General features: G+C 35.5%; 3 protein-coding genes across 3 annotated transcripts; 2 read left to right on the forward strand and 1 right to left on the reverse strand.

Moving 5' to 3' along the window:
* The first annotated feature begins 2,146 nt into the window (after positions 1–2,146).
* On the forward strand, positions 2,147–7,189 carry LOC145228040 (T-cell immunomodulatory protein-like). The gene is made up of 13 exons (XM_080093013.1): positions 2,147–2,297; positions 2,403–2,490; positions 2,547–2,705; positions 2,773–2,944; positions 3,034–3,238; positions 3,495–3,640; positions 4,451–4,546; positions 4,696–4,836; positions 4,901–5,108; positions 5,165–5,239; positions 5,500–5,665; positions 5,799–5,895; positions 6,380–7,189. The coding sequence occupies exons 1-13, from the start codon at positions 2,199–2,201 to the stop codon at positions 6,555–6,557; spliced, it is 1,830 nt and encodes a 609-aa protein (XP_079949139.1). The 5' UTR covers positions 2,147–2,198; the 3' UTR covers positions 6,558–7,189.
* Positions 7,190–11,367: 4,178 nt separating this feature from the next.
* Positions 11,368–16,044, forward strand: LOC145228038 (uridine-cytidine kinase-like 1). The gene is made up of 16 exons (XM_080093011.1): positions 11,368–11,545; positions 12,223–12,304; positions 13,071–13,170; positions 13,225–13,331; positions 13,417–13,587; positions 13,649–13,720; positions 13,781–13,876; positions 13,930–14,023; positions 14,083–14,144; positions 14,223–14,239; positions 14,384–14,482; positions 14,545–14,701; positions 14,766–14,888; positions 14,958–15,080; positions 15,138–15,279; positions 15,462–16,044. Exons 1-16 carry the CDS (start codon positions 11,478–11,480, stop codon positions 15,494–15,496), a joined length of 1,548 nt encoding a protein of 515 aa, XP_079949137.1. The 5' UTR covers positions 11,368–11,477; the 3' UTR covers positions 15,497–16,044.
* Positions 15,609–20,051, reverse strand: LOC145228039 (uncharacterized). The gene is made up of 2 exons (XM_080093012.1): positions 19,680–20,051; positions 15,609–16,656 (listed from the first exon to the last, which is right to left on the reverse strand). The coding sequence occupies exon 2, from the start codon at positions 16,629–16,631 to the stop codon at positions 15,978–15,980; it is 654 nt and encodes a 217-aa protein (XP_079949138.1). The 5' UTR covers positions 16,632–16,656; positions 19,680–20,051; the 3' UTR covers positions 15,609–15,977.
* Between the last annotated feature and the right edge of the window lie 784 nt (positions 20,052–20,835).

Genomic DNA, 20,835 nt, shown 5'->3' on the forward strand with positions numbered 1-20,835 from the left:
AGTACATCAGGTGTCGACATAGGCTTTCCGTTGTTAAATTGACCTCTTGAAGCGGGTCGAGATTCGTCGGGGTGCACCTGTTTATCGGTCTCTTTTATCGGATCCGAAATGTCCTTGAGCTTTCGGCTCGAAACACGGTGCAAACATTCACAAGGCATTTGACTTTCACCAACTTCGACCCCACCATCTTAACCCTAGGCATTGTGACGTCACACTGAAACGATCGCTTGGTGCCGCACTTACGAGGAGGCGCAAAGAGATGCACGCTGTAGACTGGGCCCTTCCAACAATTATTGTCACGGTTGACTTTCTACGATCTAAACTTTAGCCGTAACCAGCACAAGAACTTCTGGCCATTTCGTAATCGTAGAAAACGATTGTCATTTCGCAATTTCCTGCTTAAATATTACAGTTTGGAATTTGAGCATGTGCAGCTCATCGGCGAGCAAGAGGTGTTTTGCAGAAACGAGCAAGTTTAGAAGTAGAATACATGTACTAAATGTGGCCCAATGGAGGTATTTTTTTGGCATGGCGTTATTAGAATCATTGAGGACGTACCAATTTTCAGCTTTGTGCGATGGTCGTTCCAAAGAGTATTAAAAAAAAGTTTTCTATACTCTTTGGTCGTTCTTAAAATGGGAAATGGTATTTCGTGAAATGGGAAAATTGTCAGGCTATAAGAAAAATGTGTGGCGTCATAGCGACGTATCTGTACTATGACATAGTTCATTATGTGCAAAGTAGGGTTGCCATACGTCAGGATTTTCCCTGACATGTTAGGGAATTCATGGTTTAAATTTGCGGCAGGGAGAAATGTTAAAATGTACTTAAAAGTCAGGAATTTAAGAAAAAAATATAGATATACTATGAAATAAATGCACCAACGGAGAAAATTTCTGGTAGTTAGCTACAACCGCGTTCAAACCATGAACGTAAAGAGGTAAACTGGGGGCGTCTAACAATACGCGTTAAATGCATAAATAAAAATCCGCGTCTCAAGAAAACACAGCGTTCGATGCTAACGTGGGGACGAGGGAAATTTCATTTGCTGTAACTGTGCACCTATAATATGCAAGGAACCAACTAACAACAAAAAGTCGAATTTCGTTAGATATAAAAACGTTTTTACAGTGGCATTGCATTTCAAATTTAAAAAGGCCTTCTCGGCTCCCAGGGATATTTTTGTGTGAAAATTTGATAATGGTCTGAATGGTTTTTAGAGGGGTAAAGGTTGGCGATCTGATATGTGCTTATTGTTTCAAGGATAGTGAGAGTAGTGAGTTTATTCCGGAATAAGTATTTGGATCGCAAAAAGGTTAACGCTGCGGTTCTCAAACTGGGGTCCGCGGTCATTTAGGACTCCGTGAGGCAATTTTGCGGGGACCGCAAAAAGGTGGAAGTAATTCTATATTCTTATTTGTCGTCAGTTTGTGCAAATGAATAAGTTTAAATCAAAGTGAATATGAGAATCAACCGTCTCCATTGCTAAACAATAGGCTTTATTGCATGACAATTAACAAAAATGCAATTGTTCGCGCGCAAATTGTAATGTTTAACGTTAAATGTTTTAATGTCAGATTTGGATCATTGTTTTGCAGAATTTCGCGTAACTAGCTAAAATCCTGCAATTAACTTTCGTTTTTCTGAAATACACACCAGGCTTAAGGACCGCAAGCCCTCGAAATAATGGCAAAGGGACCGTTTAGAGAAAATAACGAAAAAGTTTGAGAACCACTTGGTTAACGCAACTGAGATAAATTTTGTCAGGGATTGTGTATCACAAAATATGGCAACCCTAGTGTAAAGGTCATCGGTGTAGGTACAGGTATGACGTAAATGTGACGTGTGATCATGATAGTATACCAGACCCGTTTTTTTAATACTCTGTGGAATAAATCATACTTTTACAAGATCCGAATAGAAATGATTCGTTAAATGTATACTTGGCCCAACTACGTTGTGGCAATCAACATTGGTAGAGCTGCTAACGTGAGAACCCGCGATTTGTTAAATATCAAGAGGTGGCGTCAACATTTACCGTAGCAATCACTGCCCAAGCGTGTCGAGCACAACAGACTGATCGCATTTTTGATTTGTGGAGTGTGGACTGTGGTCGTGCGTTTATGAACAGAATTCTTTTTAATGTCGATTATAAGTCAGCAAAAAAATAACCCACTTCTTGTTTGTAACTAGCTGCAATGTCATGCAACAATAAGTTTAGACTACTGATAAGATGTTTTGTTGTAGTTGTTTGCTCACAATATTCTGCTGCACAAATCCTTGAAGTTTCTTCAGAAGTAAGAAGCACTTCTATTTTTTATTAAACGTTGCAAATCCTTTATTTTATGTTTAAATGATTATTATCAAGCATGTGGTTTAGTGTTTGTTTCATTAACTTTCAGGTCTTTCCCTCTGGAACAGAAAAAGGTTTTGTTGCTGCCTATGCTGATGTCAATAATGATAAATACACAGATGTTTTTATGGTGAAAGGTAAGTAGAGGATTTGTTTAAAAAAATTATCAATTTAATTTTCACCTGTTTTGCAGGAACTAATGAAATCAACATTCTGGCAGCAGCCACTAAGAACTTGATTTCTCTCTCTCATTTGCAAACAGTTACATGCAACTGTTCAGGTTCTATTAGTGCTTTATTTCCTGCTGACTATAATGCAGATGGATACCTTGACCTTTTAGTAACAACGTCAGGTATGAAACATCACAGTTGACTTGTTCATTAAAGTTGATTAGTCAATATGCATCATTTATACTTCAGAACAATCAAAACAGGAGTCCATTTCCTTGTTTCTTACCTTTGGAACTAAATCAAGGTTGCTTTCTGGAAATTTTGTACCAATATTAAGTAATGTGAAAGATCAACCATTGCTACTTGATGCAAATGCTGATATGATTCCTGATTTGTTCCTTTCTCTTAGTAACAACTCAAGGTATGCAACTGATGTAACTCTTGTAACAAAAAGACAAACTGCTATTCAATATGTAGATATAATGTGAGTAAACAGTATGTTTTTGTTAGATTGTTTTTGCTGGGTCACACCAGCCCTCCGGCAACAGACTGGAATTATAAAATCATATCATTCATTGCAAGCACAGTTATGCCATCATTGTATGAAATGAGGGTTCCTCATTCATGTGCTTTTGTTGATACGGATGCTGATGGAAATGCAGAGCTTGTTGTTACCTCAATAAATGAAAAGGTTGCAATTTACGAAACATGGAAGGTAGACATTTTCATTTCAATGTCAGATACTATGTAAATGTGGCTTTTTTTGTAGAGATTATAATATTACATAGGTTTTTTTTAAAGAAATCCTGTTTTAAAACCAATTCGAATTGAGTAACAAATGAATATTTTCATTTGTTAACAAATGGTGTCTGTGAAAAAACATTTACCAAAATGTAGTATATCTGAGTTGGCAATATACATGAAACTGTATTTCCAGTTGCAAAATTCAGTTTGTGGATTTTGAATTGCAGGGTACGGCCACAGGGTTAAACCAGAGTAGCTGCGAAACTCTAGACCTTGGTGCAAATTTTGAAATTGGACAATCTGTATTTGTTGATTTGGATGGAGACTCAATTCAAGAACATTTAGTGCCAGTGTGTGAAATTGTTGGGATGAGGTATGTACAATCCCTGTTTAATACATTATTTGCATGCTAAAGGAAAGGTATGGATGGTAATTATGTGTCCCCTTTGAAGTGCCTGTGCTCTTGTCAGACAATCAAATCCCATGGGAGAGATTGGTTAGTTTATGGTCAATCAGATATGTTAGTTTACGGTCGGACCACTGCTTTATGCATGACCAGGTGTGCCATCAGGCTTTGTTCTCGCTAGAATAGAGCTGTAACATTTTTAGTTTTGTATCACAATGACGGACATTACATGTATTGGGTGGCAGACGGTACATATAATCTTTGTCCAAGAGGACAGAGACAGTCATGCAGTGGCTTCTGCCAGGATCATATGCGACATGAGAGAAGGGAGAAAATAGTTGACAGGTTAACCGTTGTACGAATCAAACTATAGAAAAGTCTCAAACACGTCTGGCAAAATGTTGCAAACAAAACAATAAAAAACGACCATAACATGTCAAAGGGTTATTGTCTGCATTATCACTGCAAGAGGTGTTTCTATCGAACTAGACACACAAATGTGCCAATGTTAGTGCTTTAATATTATCAGGATTTAATGACCTAATTACCAAACTATTTTGTAACTTTTCTTTGGAGTTTAGAAATATTCGCATCATATTTATACTGTTACTTATTTGCATTTACATGTCTGTGGGGACCCATTCGTTTTTGCAAGGCAGAACAATCATGTTAGTAGATCAGATGATGTATAGAGTAAATTGTTAAATAGGACAGAGAATATATAAATTGGCAATATATAGGAAAGCCGCCTTTCTAGTTTTTCCAATAATTTTTTAGGTGCAACCAAAGTAAAATTTTTGCACAGCGTGGTGAGAAATGGGTGGAAGTTTTTGTTGCAGAACCTGATTGGAATTTTGTGTCTATAAAACAGAGGTAAGAATTGTGATGTTATTAAACTGTTTGACTATTTTTTATCAAATGTACATTACTGGACAGCTTGGGATTTAATATATGTACTTTTTACTAATTTTTATTGTTTCACCATTTTAATAAGAAATATGTTTTACCTTATGCCTTTGTAGTCACATGAAACAACCAATCACACTTATAACTGGGGACTACAACCAAGATACTTTTATTGACATTTTGTGTATAATGCAAAACAAACTAAAAGGTGACTCAACTACACAGGAAACTGTAATATTATTTGGAAAGCAATGCAGGCATGTATTCCTTTTTTTAAATGCTACATATTAACATACATTAACATTTGTATATTTTTTTCAGTGAGGAATACTGTCAGATATTTGGGCACCAGTTCAAACTGTCATTGATTGTTCCCAATAGTGAAGGTTCATTTTCCAGTTCGTTTTTTGACCTATCCAATGATGGCAGTCTTGATGTTTTTGTATCTGTTGCCAAATTAGATGGATTGCACTCAGTTCATGCCTACCGAAACACATTGGCAATAGATGCAAGCTTTCTATTTGTAAAGGTTAAGCAAGTGAATAAATTTAGAATATTTAGGTCAACTATTATTTTATTTTTCAGATACTGTCAGGAAAAACAAAAACTGGCTCTAATGTTGCTGGTGGTACAGTGTCATATTCTACAATAAACACTATGGTGTGTATACATTATCTAATCCTGTGTTTACCATGTGTCATGTTATATGACATTTACCTTGGGGAGCAGTATTAAGTTTCCCATGAAATTGGTATGAAATATTTTAATTGTTAAATATCCAGCATTTTACGTTTTTTTTATGTTTCAAAGGTCAAGTCGTTTATTACAAACAAGGTTTGAATGTGACTTCAAAGCAGTTTTTTTGTATTTTTTACGAAACATATTCATATTTATGTGGGTTTTGTGTTACAAAATTTCAGGGTGGAATGTTACAAAATTCAGCAACACAACTTTCACAGACAGCTCATTTATCTCTTCAGTTACCTTATGTCAGTTTTAGTTTGGGAAGGCTGCCAAATTTTGTTGATCAACTGCAAGTTGCTGTACCCTCTTGTCTTCTTCCTTCTCAATTTTGTGCAATACCATGTAATTAAGTTAATGCATCCACATATATGCATAATATTTCAATAATTGTACTATTTTAATCATTCACTGGACTAGCAAACTTAACCTAGTAATTGTAAAAGTTTGGTTAAATACTTTGAGCTTTAATCTCCAGATATTTCTAATCACAATCAGTCCAAAAAGCTCTGGACAATGATTATTCCAAACTCTCAGATGTATGTTGTTCCTCATCCTCCGAGTGATTCCAGCAGGTAATTCGACATAACTATTCTTAGATGAACACTATGCTCAGTGACAAATCTGTTAATACCACTACTCACAATATAAAGCCTGAACATGATTTGTCTAATGTCTGTAATATTATTTGGGCTTCCTAGGAGAAGTATTAACTGATAAAATATGGTCTTGGACAACAGTATCAAAGTTAAAGCTAGAGAAAAAGAATATGAAAGCTTTCTGTTAATTTGTTTTTTTTTAATACCTACGATTTCTAATGCAGTTCTAAATTACTGAATTTTGACATTTGTTCAAAAAAAAATTACACAATTTTCAACTCTGTAGCCATTGTCCAACAGCTGTTGCTTTTTAAAATACTATTTAAGTTTTCATCCATACTCTTTTTAAAAAAACCTGAAAGGCACAAAAAATGAAGCCAATCTTCTAGTTTACTCCCAATGCAAATATTGATAAATTATAAATTCGGTACATACCAACACCACAAAAACATTTTTACAGGTGGACTAATGAACTACTGGTTACTCCAGGACACAATCTTCTTGACACACTTGCTGTACTAGTTGCAACATGTGCTGTGGTTGCTATTGCAATTGTTACCTTACACTGTATGGAACGACGAGAGGACAGACAGGAAAAGATACAAGAAGCTCATCGATTTCATTTTGATGCGATGTAGCTTATGCTCGTTGTGGCAATGAAAGTTACGATCTTCATGATATGAAGCCTAGGATATTTTCAAGCACATCTTCACTGTGAAAAGTCTAAAGTGCAAACGGAGTCATATCAAGCTGGGCCACTGTTTCTTGACAAGGATCCAAAATGAAGAGATTTGTAAGCAACCTGTGATGTGATGGGTTTGCTGAATTGGATCGTTCGAATCAGCGGCTTCAACAGATCAATTTGTTTAGGTTCGGCCAAAACCGATTTTGTTCATGCACACAAGTGTAAAGTGTCCAATTTTTTGAATTTCATTAAGGTTCATGCAAGTTTATTCTCAAGTTGGCAGATATGAAGAGATCGTGGGAATATGTGCAAATCATTTACTTAAAGTCAACTTGATTAAAGAAAAAAGCTAGTGTATCTAGTTTGTAATAACGCTTTTTTCGTACCAACTGCTTGCTGCATTTTGTCTTGCATTTTTTCTTGGGGACCGGCAGAAAAATTTGCAGTGGACAAATGAAATTTTTGGGTAAAAGTTGTATGATGTAGTTATTTTTTTATTCCAGAGGGGTAAGCGCCCCTTACTCATGTCTCTGTTTTCTGGCGCCCAGATCTGCTTTCCACGATATTAAAACTAAATGAACTAAAGATGTTTTCAGTCTGTTTTCTCGATAAGCTTCGATCTGAGTGCGAAACAGCTTTGGTTTTAGGTACATCCGGTTAATCCTGTGGTTGTCAAACTGCGGTGTTTTTTAGATGGTACGCGAGCAGCTTTCTGCTATACGTACTTCAAAACAGATCCGGAAATGCAATTTAACTGACCCAAGTGATGGACGTTCTTTTGGAAATGCTAACATTGCTTGTTTTAAACACTGTCCTATTATCTTGGTCTACACATCCAAACAGCGCGGCCCTACTATGCCGAACAGGCAGCACATTTTTATGCATTACCATACCTGCGTGGGTAAAATTCCTGACGGTTTCAATAAATATCTTTGCCGACACCAAACAAACTTGTGCGTTATAGGATGTTGTTACCAACCCAAACAGTCCATTTTTGGTACATTAGCATTTTGAAAGAGATGAAAAGTGCATTTTTCCCCTTAAAGCAGCTGTTCTTAAACTGGTGTCCGTGAGGCAATTTTGGCGGGACCGCGAAAAGCTTGAAGTAAGTCTATAATGATATTTGGCGTCAGTTTGTGCCACTAAATAAGTCTGAATCAAAATAGATCCGACTGTCTCCATTGCTACACAATAACCTTTATTGCATGACAACTAACAAACATGCAATTGTTCGCACACAATCGTAATGTTTGTGTTGTTTTGTCTTTTCTGTGTTGTCACATGCTGTCTTTGGATCATCATTGTGCGCAATTTTGCATAACTAGTTAAAATCCTGCAGTCAACTTTCGTTTTTCTGAAATACACATTTAGGCATTTTAGGTTCAGCCGAAGCCGCTCAAATCGATTCGCTGGTTCGAATTCATTCTTTGAAACTTGACTACTTGCTTGAAATGTCATGTACCCCACTGTACATACCGTATTTACTCTATTGTAAGCCGCGGCTTATATTGTTTTTTACCGGCCGTTGGTGCGGCTTAACCGGGGGCGGCTTACAATCGAGGGCGGCTTACATTTTAATTTTATACCCATAGTATTTCTACACTCCAACATTTTAATTTATTTGGGTCAAAACTTGTATGCGTGTACGGATTATACGTCGATATACAGATAAGGGCAAATAGTTATAGAAAAGATGTATTATCAACAGGGGCGGCTCGTGCGAGGGGGCTGCGGAGCTGCAGCACCCCCAGTATTTTTACTTGACATTCCTATTCCAAGTTGTTATACCAAACAATCTTTACATATAGTTTTTATGTTTGATCAGTGTATACTAAGAATAACTTTTATGGCATTAATCGGCATTTTATTAAAATAAAATTAATAAAAATTTTGTATTATTTAAAAATTAAAAAAAAAAAATAATAATAATAATAAGTTATCTATGGCGGAGCTGCAGCTCCAGTTTCGTGACGTTTCATGACGTTTTCAGTTGTGCGCATGCGCACTTGAAAAAGCTACATGCCGGGCGAAATAGGCGAGAGGGGACTGTGGCTCGCGCAGCCCCTCCCGTGACGTAGCGCTAGTTGTGTTGTCTGCTTCGCGTCAGTGAGCTCCAAAGCCAAACCCGTGTACTGTGTTTTTAAGTTCGACAGTGAGTGCAGTTAAATAATTATTTTGCTATCATTAAATTTATTGTTTGACTGTTAGTCGTGACTTTTTAAGATGACTGTAAGTGGGTTTCAGTTTTTACAGTTATCATTGAATTGAATAAGTGTATCTCACACCTTGAAAAAGAAAAAAGGTCATCTAACACCTTTTAAAGTCACAATTAACCTTTATAATAAATAACTGAATTAAAAAGATTTATGAAAGTATGGGACAAAAAATCTGCTACTCAAATGTCATGCAGGAATAAGCAACAACAAGAAATACTCAGTTTTAGTTCCTAATGCTACCAAAAAAAATTAAATTTGTGACTGTGAAGTTAAATGCCTCACTGAAATTCAGGCAATATCAAATGCAGAACAAACAACTGCAAGCAACAGGAATTTTGAAATGAAGACAAAAAAAGAGTGAAGACAATTTAAAGTGTGGATTTCTTAACACACCATGTGGACAGTATTTGCAACCAAGTGCAATCATGTGTATTGATATAATGGACATGTACTGTTTGTCTAATCTAAACAGTAGCTGCTAAATTGCTTCACAGGAAGTGTTTCTTAAGAATGAACATTCTACAGACAAGATAGTAGTGACACCAAGCACGTCCTATTGTTGACAAAGAAAAGCTAGTTACTCAAATGAAAATGTTTCTGTAGATCTGATGTTCATGATTACTTTGAAAATAATTAATCTAGAGATGATGTTTTGACAAGTTAAATTACTAGGATGAAAAATCCTTTTTGCTGTTTTCATAATTCCTTCAAAGGCAAAACAGTTCTTTTTAACACTGAAAAAGATGCCAATTTTTCTGGGGAACACCAATATTTCCAAAAGACTTGCACTTGCAGTGCTAGTACTAAATAGAAAAACAGTTTCTTAGTTATCATTTGGGATTAAGGAAGAAGCTATCAATTATCATGCCCAAACTATAACTTCATGATTCATTTTGGTTGGAAAAAGGAAGCACAAGATTTAATAATATGGTTTAAATTTAAGTGAGAGTGTTGTAAATTTTAAAGCTTGAAGGCGTTTTGCACTTAAAAAAGAAATTATAAGCTATTTGCCAGCAAGCAGCAATTATAGCAGTTAAGAAACTAAAATACAATTAATAGTCTGTACACAAAAATTCAAGAAAGATGTTTAAATGAACAAGTTCTGAAACCAATGTAATGTGGTTGTTAAATTTGTTAGTTATGATACCAATAAAAAGCTGTATGGCTAGTTTTTTTTTGTCACAATAATCTGTGAAGTGTCATAGAATATGTCAAAATGTTGAAAACGCTGACTGTGGCTAAATTTACTTAAATGAAACCTGACAATTTTTGTTGTCGAACTGAAATACTTCGACCTTTTTCGACTCATTTATATCTATTTTTTCTATTACTTTTTTTTCTATATTCCTGTTGTGTTTTACCGTATTTACAACCGCTTCGTTTCGAAGCTGTGCCACGTGTGCTTTTGTTTTTCACATTATTACTGAACGTTATTGTGTTTGGCCCGTCGCTGTGCAAGTAAACAAAATACACAAATGATGCCGTCTGCTGTTTACACTCGTGTACATTATTGCGTAACAAAAATTACGTCACAATGGAGTTGCTAATTAAGATTTGTATTACTTGTTTTTCTGCACAAAACAAATGGCTAGAAAACTAGAAATGTAGCTTTTCAATATATTGCCAACTCATATATATTCAGTAGAGGGGGGGCAGCACCCCCACAAATTTCAGGCACGAGCCGCCACTGATTATCAAACAATAGTATCTAAAATTCTAGCGTGCGGCTTACAATCAAGGGCGGCTTACATTCTTTTTTAACACCTCAACATGCGGCTTATAATCGAGGGCTACTTAAAAACGAGGGCGCCTTTCAATCGAGTAATACGGTAGTGATTTTTTACCCACACCCCAACAGGGGATTTCCCCAAACTTTTACATGTGCTGGCTGCGGTCGAAGACGTTTGTTAAGAAAAGTCCGTTCGAACGATCCTTAAGTAAAAAAACACGTAAAATGTACCCGTTGCTCGAACACCGGTAGTACACACACCAACAGCCACCTCCAAAAGTGAGAATTGTGTGTTAAATGTTGCCAAATTGATAATAATGGATATGATGCGATAATTGTAAGTGTTCACTGTTCGTTGTGTTCAGGTGTTTAATAACATGTTCACTGTTTTATTATAGGTGATTTACAAATGTCATTAAAGTAAATAAAGAAAAAAATAACTTTTTTTATCTTTAAATGCGCGAAACTTGTTTGTTGTGGAGACAAATTTATGTGATATTATGAAAGAAATAAAATAATGATTGCATAAGATTTTTTAAGCCAGTTAAGAAGGGACCCAATGCTACAAACAAATACCAAACACAAATATTACAGTTCTCAGGCAATCGATGATAACTCTAACATAAACATGTAATAGCAATGCTATAATAAATTATTATACCATGTAAAAATTTTTTGATAAATCAAGAACCATTGATTGTAATTGTAATGGCAAATAGTATCAAAACATTAGTTTGAAATTTAAAAAAAATCCCAAAAACTACACTGTTAATGCTTGTCAAACAGTTTAAAAAGACATTTTTGGTGTATTCTAAATTCAATTGGGCAGTAGTTTGATTTTATTTAGCAATGTGAAGGACTGTAGTTAAATTGTGTATTTGACAACTTTTTGCGGTTTTGGTAGCTTTTTTGTGAGTAGTTATTTCAAATGAATTGCATGGATAAAGGGCCAAGTAATCATCACAAGGAACGGAGGTTGTCATCAAGATCAAACAGGTTTGTTTGTTTATGTGTGAGTTTGTGACTTAATGTGTGAAATAGTGTTTTTATCCAATTTTTTCTTCACAAAATTATTGACCAAATAGGATGACATAACATCTTTTATAAATGGCCGTTGTCAAAAGCAACAAGTTTTGTTTAACTCAAAGCGGTTACCCAACTATTTAGGTAATATTGCCAGGAAATTAATGTTTATTATTCACAATTACAAGCATTTAATGATTTTAGGAGAATTGTTTGTTCACAGTTTGTACCTTTGGTGTAAACAATAATAATCCAAACAATCTGTAACACAAACCAGTGACACCCTATCACAGTGGTTTGGAAACCAATAGGCTCACGAGCCAAATGTGACTTTTGATGTCTCACAAATCTCACTTTGCATTTCTGAACACAAAAAGGCTTTGTATTTCTAAATGTATTTTCATCCATGTCTTTTTTAACACACTTCTAAGTCTTGTATTGAAGTGTAACAGAAAAAAAAAACTGTTAGTAGTATTCAAAGTAAAAAAATGTATGGCTTTCATAGAATTATTGTTTAAAGTAGGTGACTTTAATGCCTCTCTCAGAAGCAAACATAGTATAGGACCAATAGCTTTATATTAGAATTAGTTTTGTTAGTTTAGTAATTGTTGTTTTATTTTGTGATTAAGAATTGTAAACAATTGTTTCAGTGGTGAATCTGATGATATCATCGAAACCGCAAGAATACCCACTTCAACTGGAAGACGCAAAAGAAATACAAGTGTTTCTGAAGTAAAAAAAATGAAATGTTAATTTAAAAGACCTGTCTTTGCATTTAAACTGCTGTTTAGCACCTGTAGTAGGGTAACAAGTCTTAAAGACAATCTTGTTGTTCAATTCATTAACGAAGTCAATAATGATGCATAATACAGAAACACCTGTAATGGAAGGTAGCACAAGAGAACTGCATTCCAACAATTTTTATTCATATTGTTGGTCATGGACACATGACCAAAGCATTATCTAAACCAGGGGTCTCAAACACGCGGCCCGCCAAGGGTTTTTGTGCAGCCCGCGAAGTAACTTTTTAGAAGTTGTGTTTTACTCTGGCGGAATACCGTTTTTGACTAGAAAGTTTACATAATACAATCATTTTTCTATTAGTGGTATATGTCACGTTTTCACAAGATAATCAAACTCGCTCCGTTTTAGAATCAGCAATTGCGATTGTTGCGTCATATTTCATACATTGTTACGTAATTGTAGGGCATTGTTTCCACATAAAGCACAGTTGACTTTCACTTTGCTACACTGTATATCTGTTTGTTATTTAATACAATATTGTTTTTTAATGTCGCTAATGGCACAAATGATCATTTCATTTTTTAATCTTGCAATATTTTGTTTGATATCGATATAGTGCGGCCCTTGACTTACTTAGAAGTTTATTTTTGGCCCCCAAAGCAGTTTGAGTTTGAGACCCCTGATCTAAACCAATATAAGTAGTACTGTTGTATATGTTATGTGCAATGCAATACTTGATGCATTTGCATTGCAGCCTATTAGTGTCATTCAAACAACAAAACGAGCAATATATACTGCCGGCAGACCACCTTGGTACAATGAACAGGGGGAACAGAAAGAAGCATTTATTATAGGTATGTTGAAAAAAAAACTGAAAAAATAACATACAATCAAGTCATTTTTCAAAGGTTTGAGTGGAGGTAGTGCATCAGGTAAAACAACTGTTGCTGAAAAAATAATTCAGGCACTGGACTTCCCATGGGTTGTTCTTCTGTCAATGGACTCATTTTACAAGGTTGTACATTTGTTGGCATACATGAATATTAGGTTATTCCAGGAAAAATATGAATTTGTATTTTACCCTGTTCTGTTCTGTTTAGGTGTTGACTCCCGAGCAACATGAAATAGCTGAACAAAATGAATATGACTTTGATCATATTGATGCATTCGATTTCGATCTTTGTTGTGAAACTCTAAGAAATCTGAAGCAAGGAAAGAAAGTGGAAATACCAATGTATGACTTTACAACACATGCAAGGAAAAAAAACACTGTATGATTTGATCCTATTTGCTGAAAAACATGTGTAACAAACATATTTATTTGCTTTGCAGAAAACGTTGTATGGAGCTAATGTAGTAATATTTGAGGGAATAATGTCTTTTGTAAAACCTGAACTGCGAGAGGTAAATTAAAAAATCATATTTATATCAGTGCTGCTTTTTTAAACTTTATACAATATTTAGATACTGGACATGAAAGTGTTCGTTGATGCAGATTCCGATGAGCGATTGGCAAGGAGGTTAAGAAGAGACATAACACAACGTGGCAGAAACCTACAGGTCTGTTTGAAAGTTGCATTAAGACATGAAACAGTACATGTTATGATATGCAGGGAGTATTACACCAATACCACAAATTTGTAAAACCAGCATTTGAGCAGTTTATTGAACCAACCATCCAATATGCAGATATTGTTGTTCCAAGAGGTATTTATTACAGATTTTTCTAATTAAAATGCTTTATCAACTAAAAAAGTTTGTTTTAGGTGGCTCAAATGAAGTTGCAATTGACTTGATTGCACAACATGTTCACACTCAGTTAGAAATTGTAAGTGAATTTATTCAGCAAACTGTGTTGCTCACCTTGTATTAAACCCTAGTTCATTTTTTTATGTTCTGCGAAAAGCGAAATCTAAACTTCAGGTATGTCGTTGAATTGTAAGATAAAAGTTTAAAATAAATGTCATATTTCACTCAATAAAATATTTTGCCAAAATTGCTTTTAGCAATACTGTGGCTATATAATCTGTTGCCAATTGCACTATGCCACTGGCGTTTATTTTGTAGGAGTCAACTAGCTAATGCCCATATAGGTCAACCTCTACCTTCTACATTACATGTCCTCGATAATACCCCACAGGTTCAGGGAATTCATACAATTTTAAGGTGCGTGAAATTCAACATTCGGGGCAATTTCTGTTTTCTGGAATTCCATGAAAATTGTTTAGGGACCAGTCCACAAGTCGTGATGACTTTGTGTTTTACTCCAAACGTCTCATGCGCTTGTTGTTTGAGTTTGCACTTTCATTTCTGCCACATTCAGATCATAAAGTTGAAACTCCACAGGACAAAGTTTATGATGGAAGAAAATTCAGTGGAACAGGGGTAAACAAATGTTCACATATTTATTTAATTACCAAGCTGATTTTGATGATTTGTGATGTATTAGTTGTGTGGCATGTCAATTCTGAGGGCTGGTGAAACAATGGAACCAGCTTTATTTTCTGTTACAAAAGATATACGTCTAGGAAAGATCCTTATTCAGACAAACCTTGAAACAAATGAGCCAGAGGTATTTTTTGGAAAAATGCTGCTAAATGTCAGCGATCATATTTAATGTCAATGTTTGTTAATTCACCAGCTTCATTACATTCGTGTGCCAAGAAAAATTCATGAAGATCATGTGATATTGATGGATGCAACAGTTGCAACTGGGGCAGCAGCCATGATGGCAATTAGGGTGTTGCTTGATCATGATGTGAAGGTATGCAATTAAATGATTGTAATAAATCTCCATACCTTTTATCACCACCACTTTCAGGAGGAAAACATTTTATTGGTTTCTTTACTGATGGCTGAAACAGGAGTTCATTCAGTGGCATATGCCTTCCCAAGAGTCCAAATAATCACAACGGCTGTTGATAAACAACTGGACTCAAATTATCACATTATTCCTGGGTTAGGTAGGTAACGCCATTGCTCTAAATATAGTTCTCAAATTGAGTCCATTCTATAAAAATATGTTTTTGTAAAAACTATTTAGTTGCTGAGATAGCTCTTTCACTTCTTCCTGTGCTAAGCCACATTGTTACACTGAATAATTTAACAATTTTCAGACAATCTTATTTTATGTGTATATTTGCAGGTAATTTTGGTGACAGATACTTCGGCACTGAGTAAATAAAACTGGTTCAACCATTTGATTGTTTAGTATCACAACTTTATGAGTAAACAATTTCTAATTGGTTCTAACTATGCTGCTTGTTGTTGTCTCTTGTTATTTGATCGCCTGTAATTTTTACATATCCTGCTGTTTTAATAATTCACATCATGGTGCATCACATATATAACACATGCAATTTAGAGATACATAGCACTTTCAACACTGATACATGAAAATCAACAGTTAAAGAAAAGTTTTTTTTTTACAAACCAACTACATTGCAGACCTTTTTGTTTACACGTTAAACTTCCATTTTAGGACCAAAATAGCAACATAATCAACTTATGAATATCCTACAATGTACTCAATTAACTTAAAATAAGTCAACTTCTACACAACTTTGTTAGCAAGAAGACAATATGAAAACTTGGACACTTTGATGAAACATTACTGCCATGATTCAACAGCTTTTAATAGAGAGCCTCTATAGTGTGTGTGTCATGTGTACATCATTTCTGCCATTTGTGACATTTTCCGGGGGGAAAATAAAAAGTTATCAAAAGCACATGTGAGGTCATGTACACTTACCAAACTGTCAATTTCTTGTTTAGCATACTGAACAGGTGCACTTGTCTGTAAGTGATGCACATCACTTCTCACATTATTTTGCATTGTTTTCAGTGGAACACCAGAATCTGGTTTTGTTTGTAGATATAATTTACTGTCAACAACTTCAAACTTCTTCTGTTTCAATTTTGAATTTGATTTGGGGGTTTTCCTGCAGAATCGCAACCCCACTTCATTTGATAATGTTTTAAAACAGCACACAGTGTTGTGGCAAATAGATCCAAACAACCTGGAATTATTTTGTCTTGAAAATGAAGGAACTAATTTGTCTTTGGTTTCTGGTTCTGTTTTTATTTTTGTCTCTAATACCATGTGTTGCAGTAAAGAAAGGCATTTTAATATAGACTCTGCTTCTTCCAGGGTTGTGCCTCGCTTGTACACAAACTTGGGCTGCTTTAAAATTTTTGTTCGATTTGTGCTTCCAGCACAACAAGATATCCTGGTTTTCAATGTATGCCTCTCCAATACTTTTTGCTTCTTTCGTGGGTGACAGAATAGTTTATGTCTGTGTTCTTTTCTTTTCATACTTCTTAACCAATCTTATGTTTTCCTAAAATATAGTCATTTTAAGAAAAACTACTAATAGACAGTCCATGGTCATCGAATTTACAAAGTTGAAGGTTTCAAACCAAAAAGAGGGTTTACCATTTCTAATAAATTCTATAAGATTTCAATTAAACTTGCACCCATCACTACTTAATAGATGAAATCTGACCGCTGAATAAAACAAATTATTACTAATCCCCGAAAAAAGGCCTTCTATAAATCAGATATATGTTTTACTACCAACTGTGAATGACCTACCAAGATTGTAAACCAGTTGACCACTGAGTGAGGAATATATATAGTGTCCAGGCCATGGGTCTTCCTTTAATATTCTTTAATTAATCTCATGCCCCATTTAAGTTTATGTTGGTAATCAGGTGTTATTTCTAATAAATTCTATAAGATTTCAATTAAACTTGCACAGTCTAAAAGTCTTTAAACCAACATTACATTAGACCAGTGGTTCTTAACCTTTTTATAACGGTCGAACCCCTACGATATTCTTCAGCCTTTGGTCGAACCCCAAAGTTACATCCTAGGTTTTTAACCCATTTTGTTTGGTGGGTCATAATTATTTTTTGTTCAAACGTAGTGGCAACATTTACTGTTTTTCATTTTGTTAAATTTTGACATAATAATACAAGCAACTTGTTTCAGGATAATTCCGGGAATTTTTAGTTTTTACAAAAATGAAGCATTGTATTTTTAGCATCAGTACACAGACATGAAAAAGATGAAGTATATGATAAGTTTTTGCTGCCAACCAAACTTCGTTGTTTTTCTGCTTACGAACAATGCGCACAGTGCTCTTTGTTACGTAAAAAAAAGAAAATAAAACCTTAGTGCAGGGGTGCACAACCTTTTTGCTAGGACGGCCGCATCGCAGATTCTTACTTCACCAACGGCCGCCATGTACCTGCTTTTTTGTTTTGAAATACTTGGTTTATATCATATATATACCATCTAATAGCGCCCCCAAAACCCAGATTAATTTCTAGTTTGGTGCACAGATTAAGCTGCACAGCATGGAGATCAGATTAAGTGTTTATGATGTCATAATCTATATTGTGATGCTTGTGGTGCCTGTTTTATTCGCATTGTTTGCACACAATAGGAAAAAGTGTGACCCATATGGTTATTAGGCGGGTAATATTCTTTTCAGTACCACAACGTCACGGCCGCCTGAACATATATTTTAACAAACATGTTCATGACCGCACAAACTCGTCTCTGCGGCCGCAGGTTGTGTACCCCTCCCTTTGGCAAATAGAAATGCCTTTTTTAGCGACTATAGACCCTATAGGGCATTTACTTCAACTCTGTGTCCATGTACTTTTTACATCAATGTGATGTTACTTCATTCTCTAGTTTCAACAAGGCTATTTGTGACCAAAGCCAATTTTGAAACAGGTAAAATGTTATCCCGAAAAATCATATAGAAACTGACAAACAAAGAAGCCAATAGTAGCAAGGGTGTGATAAATCCTTCCCAACCTTATGCCCAGTCTGCAGAGTATGGCAGCTGGACATTTCACATGCAGAAATTTAGCATACTACCTGATCCTGTTTATTACTTGTGCTGTACCTGGTATAATTGGCCTTAATCAGACTTATAGGTTTTGCGTGCACGCACAAAGGACACAGTGGTCCTGCATGCACAAGATCTTGTAGGGTACTGCCATATTCTACAGACTAGCCTCACACCATGTGTGGCAGCCAAATTAAATGACCGCAAGACGGCCTTTTTCAGGAACAGAACATATCATTTATTAGGTTCTTTCTGTGACCAAAGACTAAGCCACGCAAAACTAAAAAATACACATGCAGACTTAATAGTAGTGATGGGACGAGTACCCGGTACTGGGTATCGATGGTATCGAACGATTTCAGTTGTATCGATACTCGGTATCGAAATATTTTGTCTCAGTTTTCGATACCAACGTGCGAGTACCGAAGGCCGATTTACACCATAAGAATATGGGCAACTTTATGCCAATATTTGCTTCGGACAGCACAAAATTGGAAAAAAGTTCCGCCAGTTTATGTATATTTTTTCGCTATCACATGGAGATTACATTTTTCGGCATGTGTGTGTGCACGCCTGTACCCCGACCATGGCAGATAAATTAGCCAGTGATATACAACTAAGTACAACACTACACCTAAGTACTCGGTATCGAAGGTATATTCATGTGGTACTCGGTATCGGTACTCGCTTCAAAACCTGGTATCGACCCATCACTACTTAATAGATGAAATCTGACCGCTGAATAAAACAAATTATTACTAATCCCCGAAAAAAGGCCTTCTATAAATCAGATATATGTTTTACTACCAACTGTGAATGACCTACCAAGATTGTAAACCAGTTGACCACTGAGTGAGGAATATATATAGTGTCCAGGCCATGGGTCTTCCTTTAATATTCTTTAATTAATCTCATGCCCCATTTAAGTTTATGTTGGTAATCAGGTGTTAGTTTTTAGTTTTATGACAACAGTAAAGTATGTCAAGAATGTTTGTGTTTACCCACCAACGTGTAGAAAAGCCACTGATAAACATTTCAATTTGACAGAATTAAGAACCAAATAAAAATTTAATAGTTAACACTGCTGGATATCCACCCAAATGTTGGCAATTCAGCGCCGGAATAATTGCAACACAATAATTGATAATGATTTAAAACATTGCAACCAGATTGTGCACCGTCCCTTGTCAACCATTATAAGACCTTTCAAAATAGTTAAACTGCATCACAAGGGTAAACAAATGGAAACTAAGTGGCAACAGATAACAGTGTTAATGATTTGTGACAATTATTCTTTAAACGTAAACAAAAGCTAACTTTATTCAAATTGGCTGGGTAATCACTAATCACTGTGGCGAAAATTTTAACAAGGAACCATAACAACAACTGTTTAAAAATTTAGCACATAACGATTGTAAACATATGTCTAATATTTTGGAGTAGAGGGTTGAAAAACAGACAAGCGTAAGTCCAATTATAAAAGTTACAAAACAACGTACTTGACATGTGTAAATTTTCTCAAGCCGTGCATATCTGCGTTAGGCAGAAAAGAAAATGGTATGAATACAATAACCATAATTACTATGATATAAATCACTCAACTCCAACAGGCCAACGGCTAAACCTGTAAAAAACAGAACTGACAAAAATTATTTATCAACATAGATTTTTCCATTGCCAATTGATAGTAACGATTGTCACTTCGATCGACTATCACGTAACAACCCCAAACACTGCATTTCCAATATGTACTGTCGACCCGACTAAAACGATGTAGCCGTTGTACTGCACTAATGCACTTGACTTAACCTAAGTTGCACAAGTGTCCGTCACCCACCCTTTCAGCACAAAACCATTTGCCCGTGACAACTATTCTTTAATTTACCCATAAATGTGATATCTATGGGTTGCGACCTCAAGTTGGTTCGTTGGTTTTGAGGGTGGTTTTGATTAACTTTATTTTGCAACGGCATTAAACTGTTGTGCAATAAACTCTGCATCGAGTCACGAGCCGTTCTACACTCTACAGCAGTGGTTCCCAACCTTTTTAAACTTGCGGCACCCTATCAAAGAGATAAATAGTTTGCGGCACCCTGGAAAAACTAGATCAATTTTATGAGTTTTCTGTATTTCAAATAACTGTATAAAAAAACACAGAATAACTGTATGAAATAACACAGAGTTAGTTGTGTAGCGAGCGTAAATAAACGTATTTATTCAAAAGTCAGTGTGAAATTTGGGCTTGGCTTCTTGCACAAAGTCCCCTAATATCTGGGGTCACATTCGATAAAGCCACTCGCATTTCTTCGTCGACTATAAGTAGTCGTTCTCGTTTTTTAGTTTTTATGTTCGTTAATAGGGAAAATCCACTCCCATATAGGTATGGCGATGAAACTGCAACAAAAGCACAGTAGCTTTCTTTCCAACGCAAGGATTTTCATTTTCAATTTTTATCCAGAACTCGTCGAGAGGCATCTGCTTGTACATAAGCCTTAATATTTCCATCGTTATTTCCATCGAATGCCAACTAATTCTTATTCTTTAAGATTCAAAACAATATGAGAGCCCAGTAAAAATGGATTTCTTACCCATGCGCAATTTTTCGTGGACAAGCTGGGAAAAAAACTTCTCAAAACTTACTGCCAGCGACTTCCC

The sequence above is a fragment of the Phallusia mammillata genome, chromosome 5 (genome assembly GCF_965637545.1).
Source record: "Phallusia mammillata chromosome 5, kaPhaMamm4.hap1.1, whole genome shotgun sequence".
Taxonomy (NCBI): domain Eukaryota; kingdom Metazoa; phylum Chordata; class Ascidiacea; order Phlebobranchia; family Ascidiidae; genus Phallusia; species Phallusia mammillata.

Bases quoted from the DNA above. Each gene is read 5' to 3' on its own strand.
- LOC145228040 (XM_080093013.1), top strand. From the start codon at position 2,199: ATGTCATGCAACAATAAGTTTAGACTACTGATAAGATGTTTTGTTGTA. The intron at 2,298-2,402 runs GTAAGAAGCACT...ATTAACTTTCAG, and splicing joins TCCTTGAAGTTTCTTCAGAA to GTCTTTCCCTCTGGAACAGA. The intron at 2,706-2,772 runs GTATGAAACATC...TTTATACTTCAG, and splicing joins CCTTTTAGTAACAACGTCAG to AACAATCAAAACAGGAGTCC.
- LOC145228039 (XM_080093012.1), bottom strand. From the start codon at position 16,631: ATGAAAAGAAAAGAACACAGACATAAACTATTCTGTCACCCACGAAAG.
- LOC145228038 (XM_080093011.1), top strand. From the start codon at position 11,478: ATGAATTGCATGGATAAAGGGCCAAGTAATCATCACAAGGAACGGAGG. The intron at 12,305-13,070 runs GTAAAAAAAATG...TTTGCATTGCAG, and splicing joins GAAATACAAGTGTTTCTGAA to CCTATTAGTGTCATTCAAAC. The intron at 13,877-13,929 runs GTCTGTTTGAAA...TATGATATGCAG, and splicing joins AACGTGGCAGAAACCTACAG to GGAGTATTACACCAATACCA.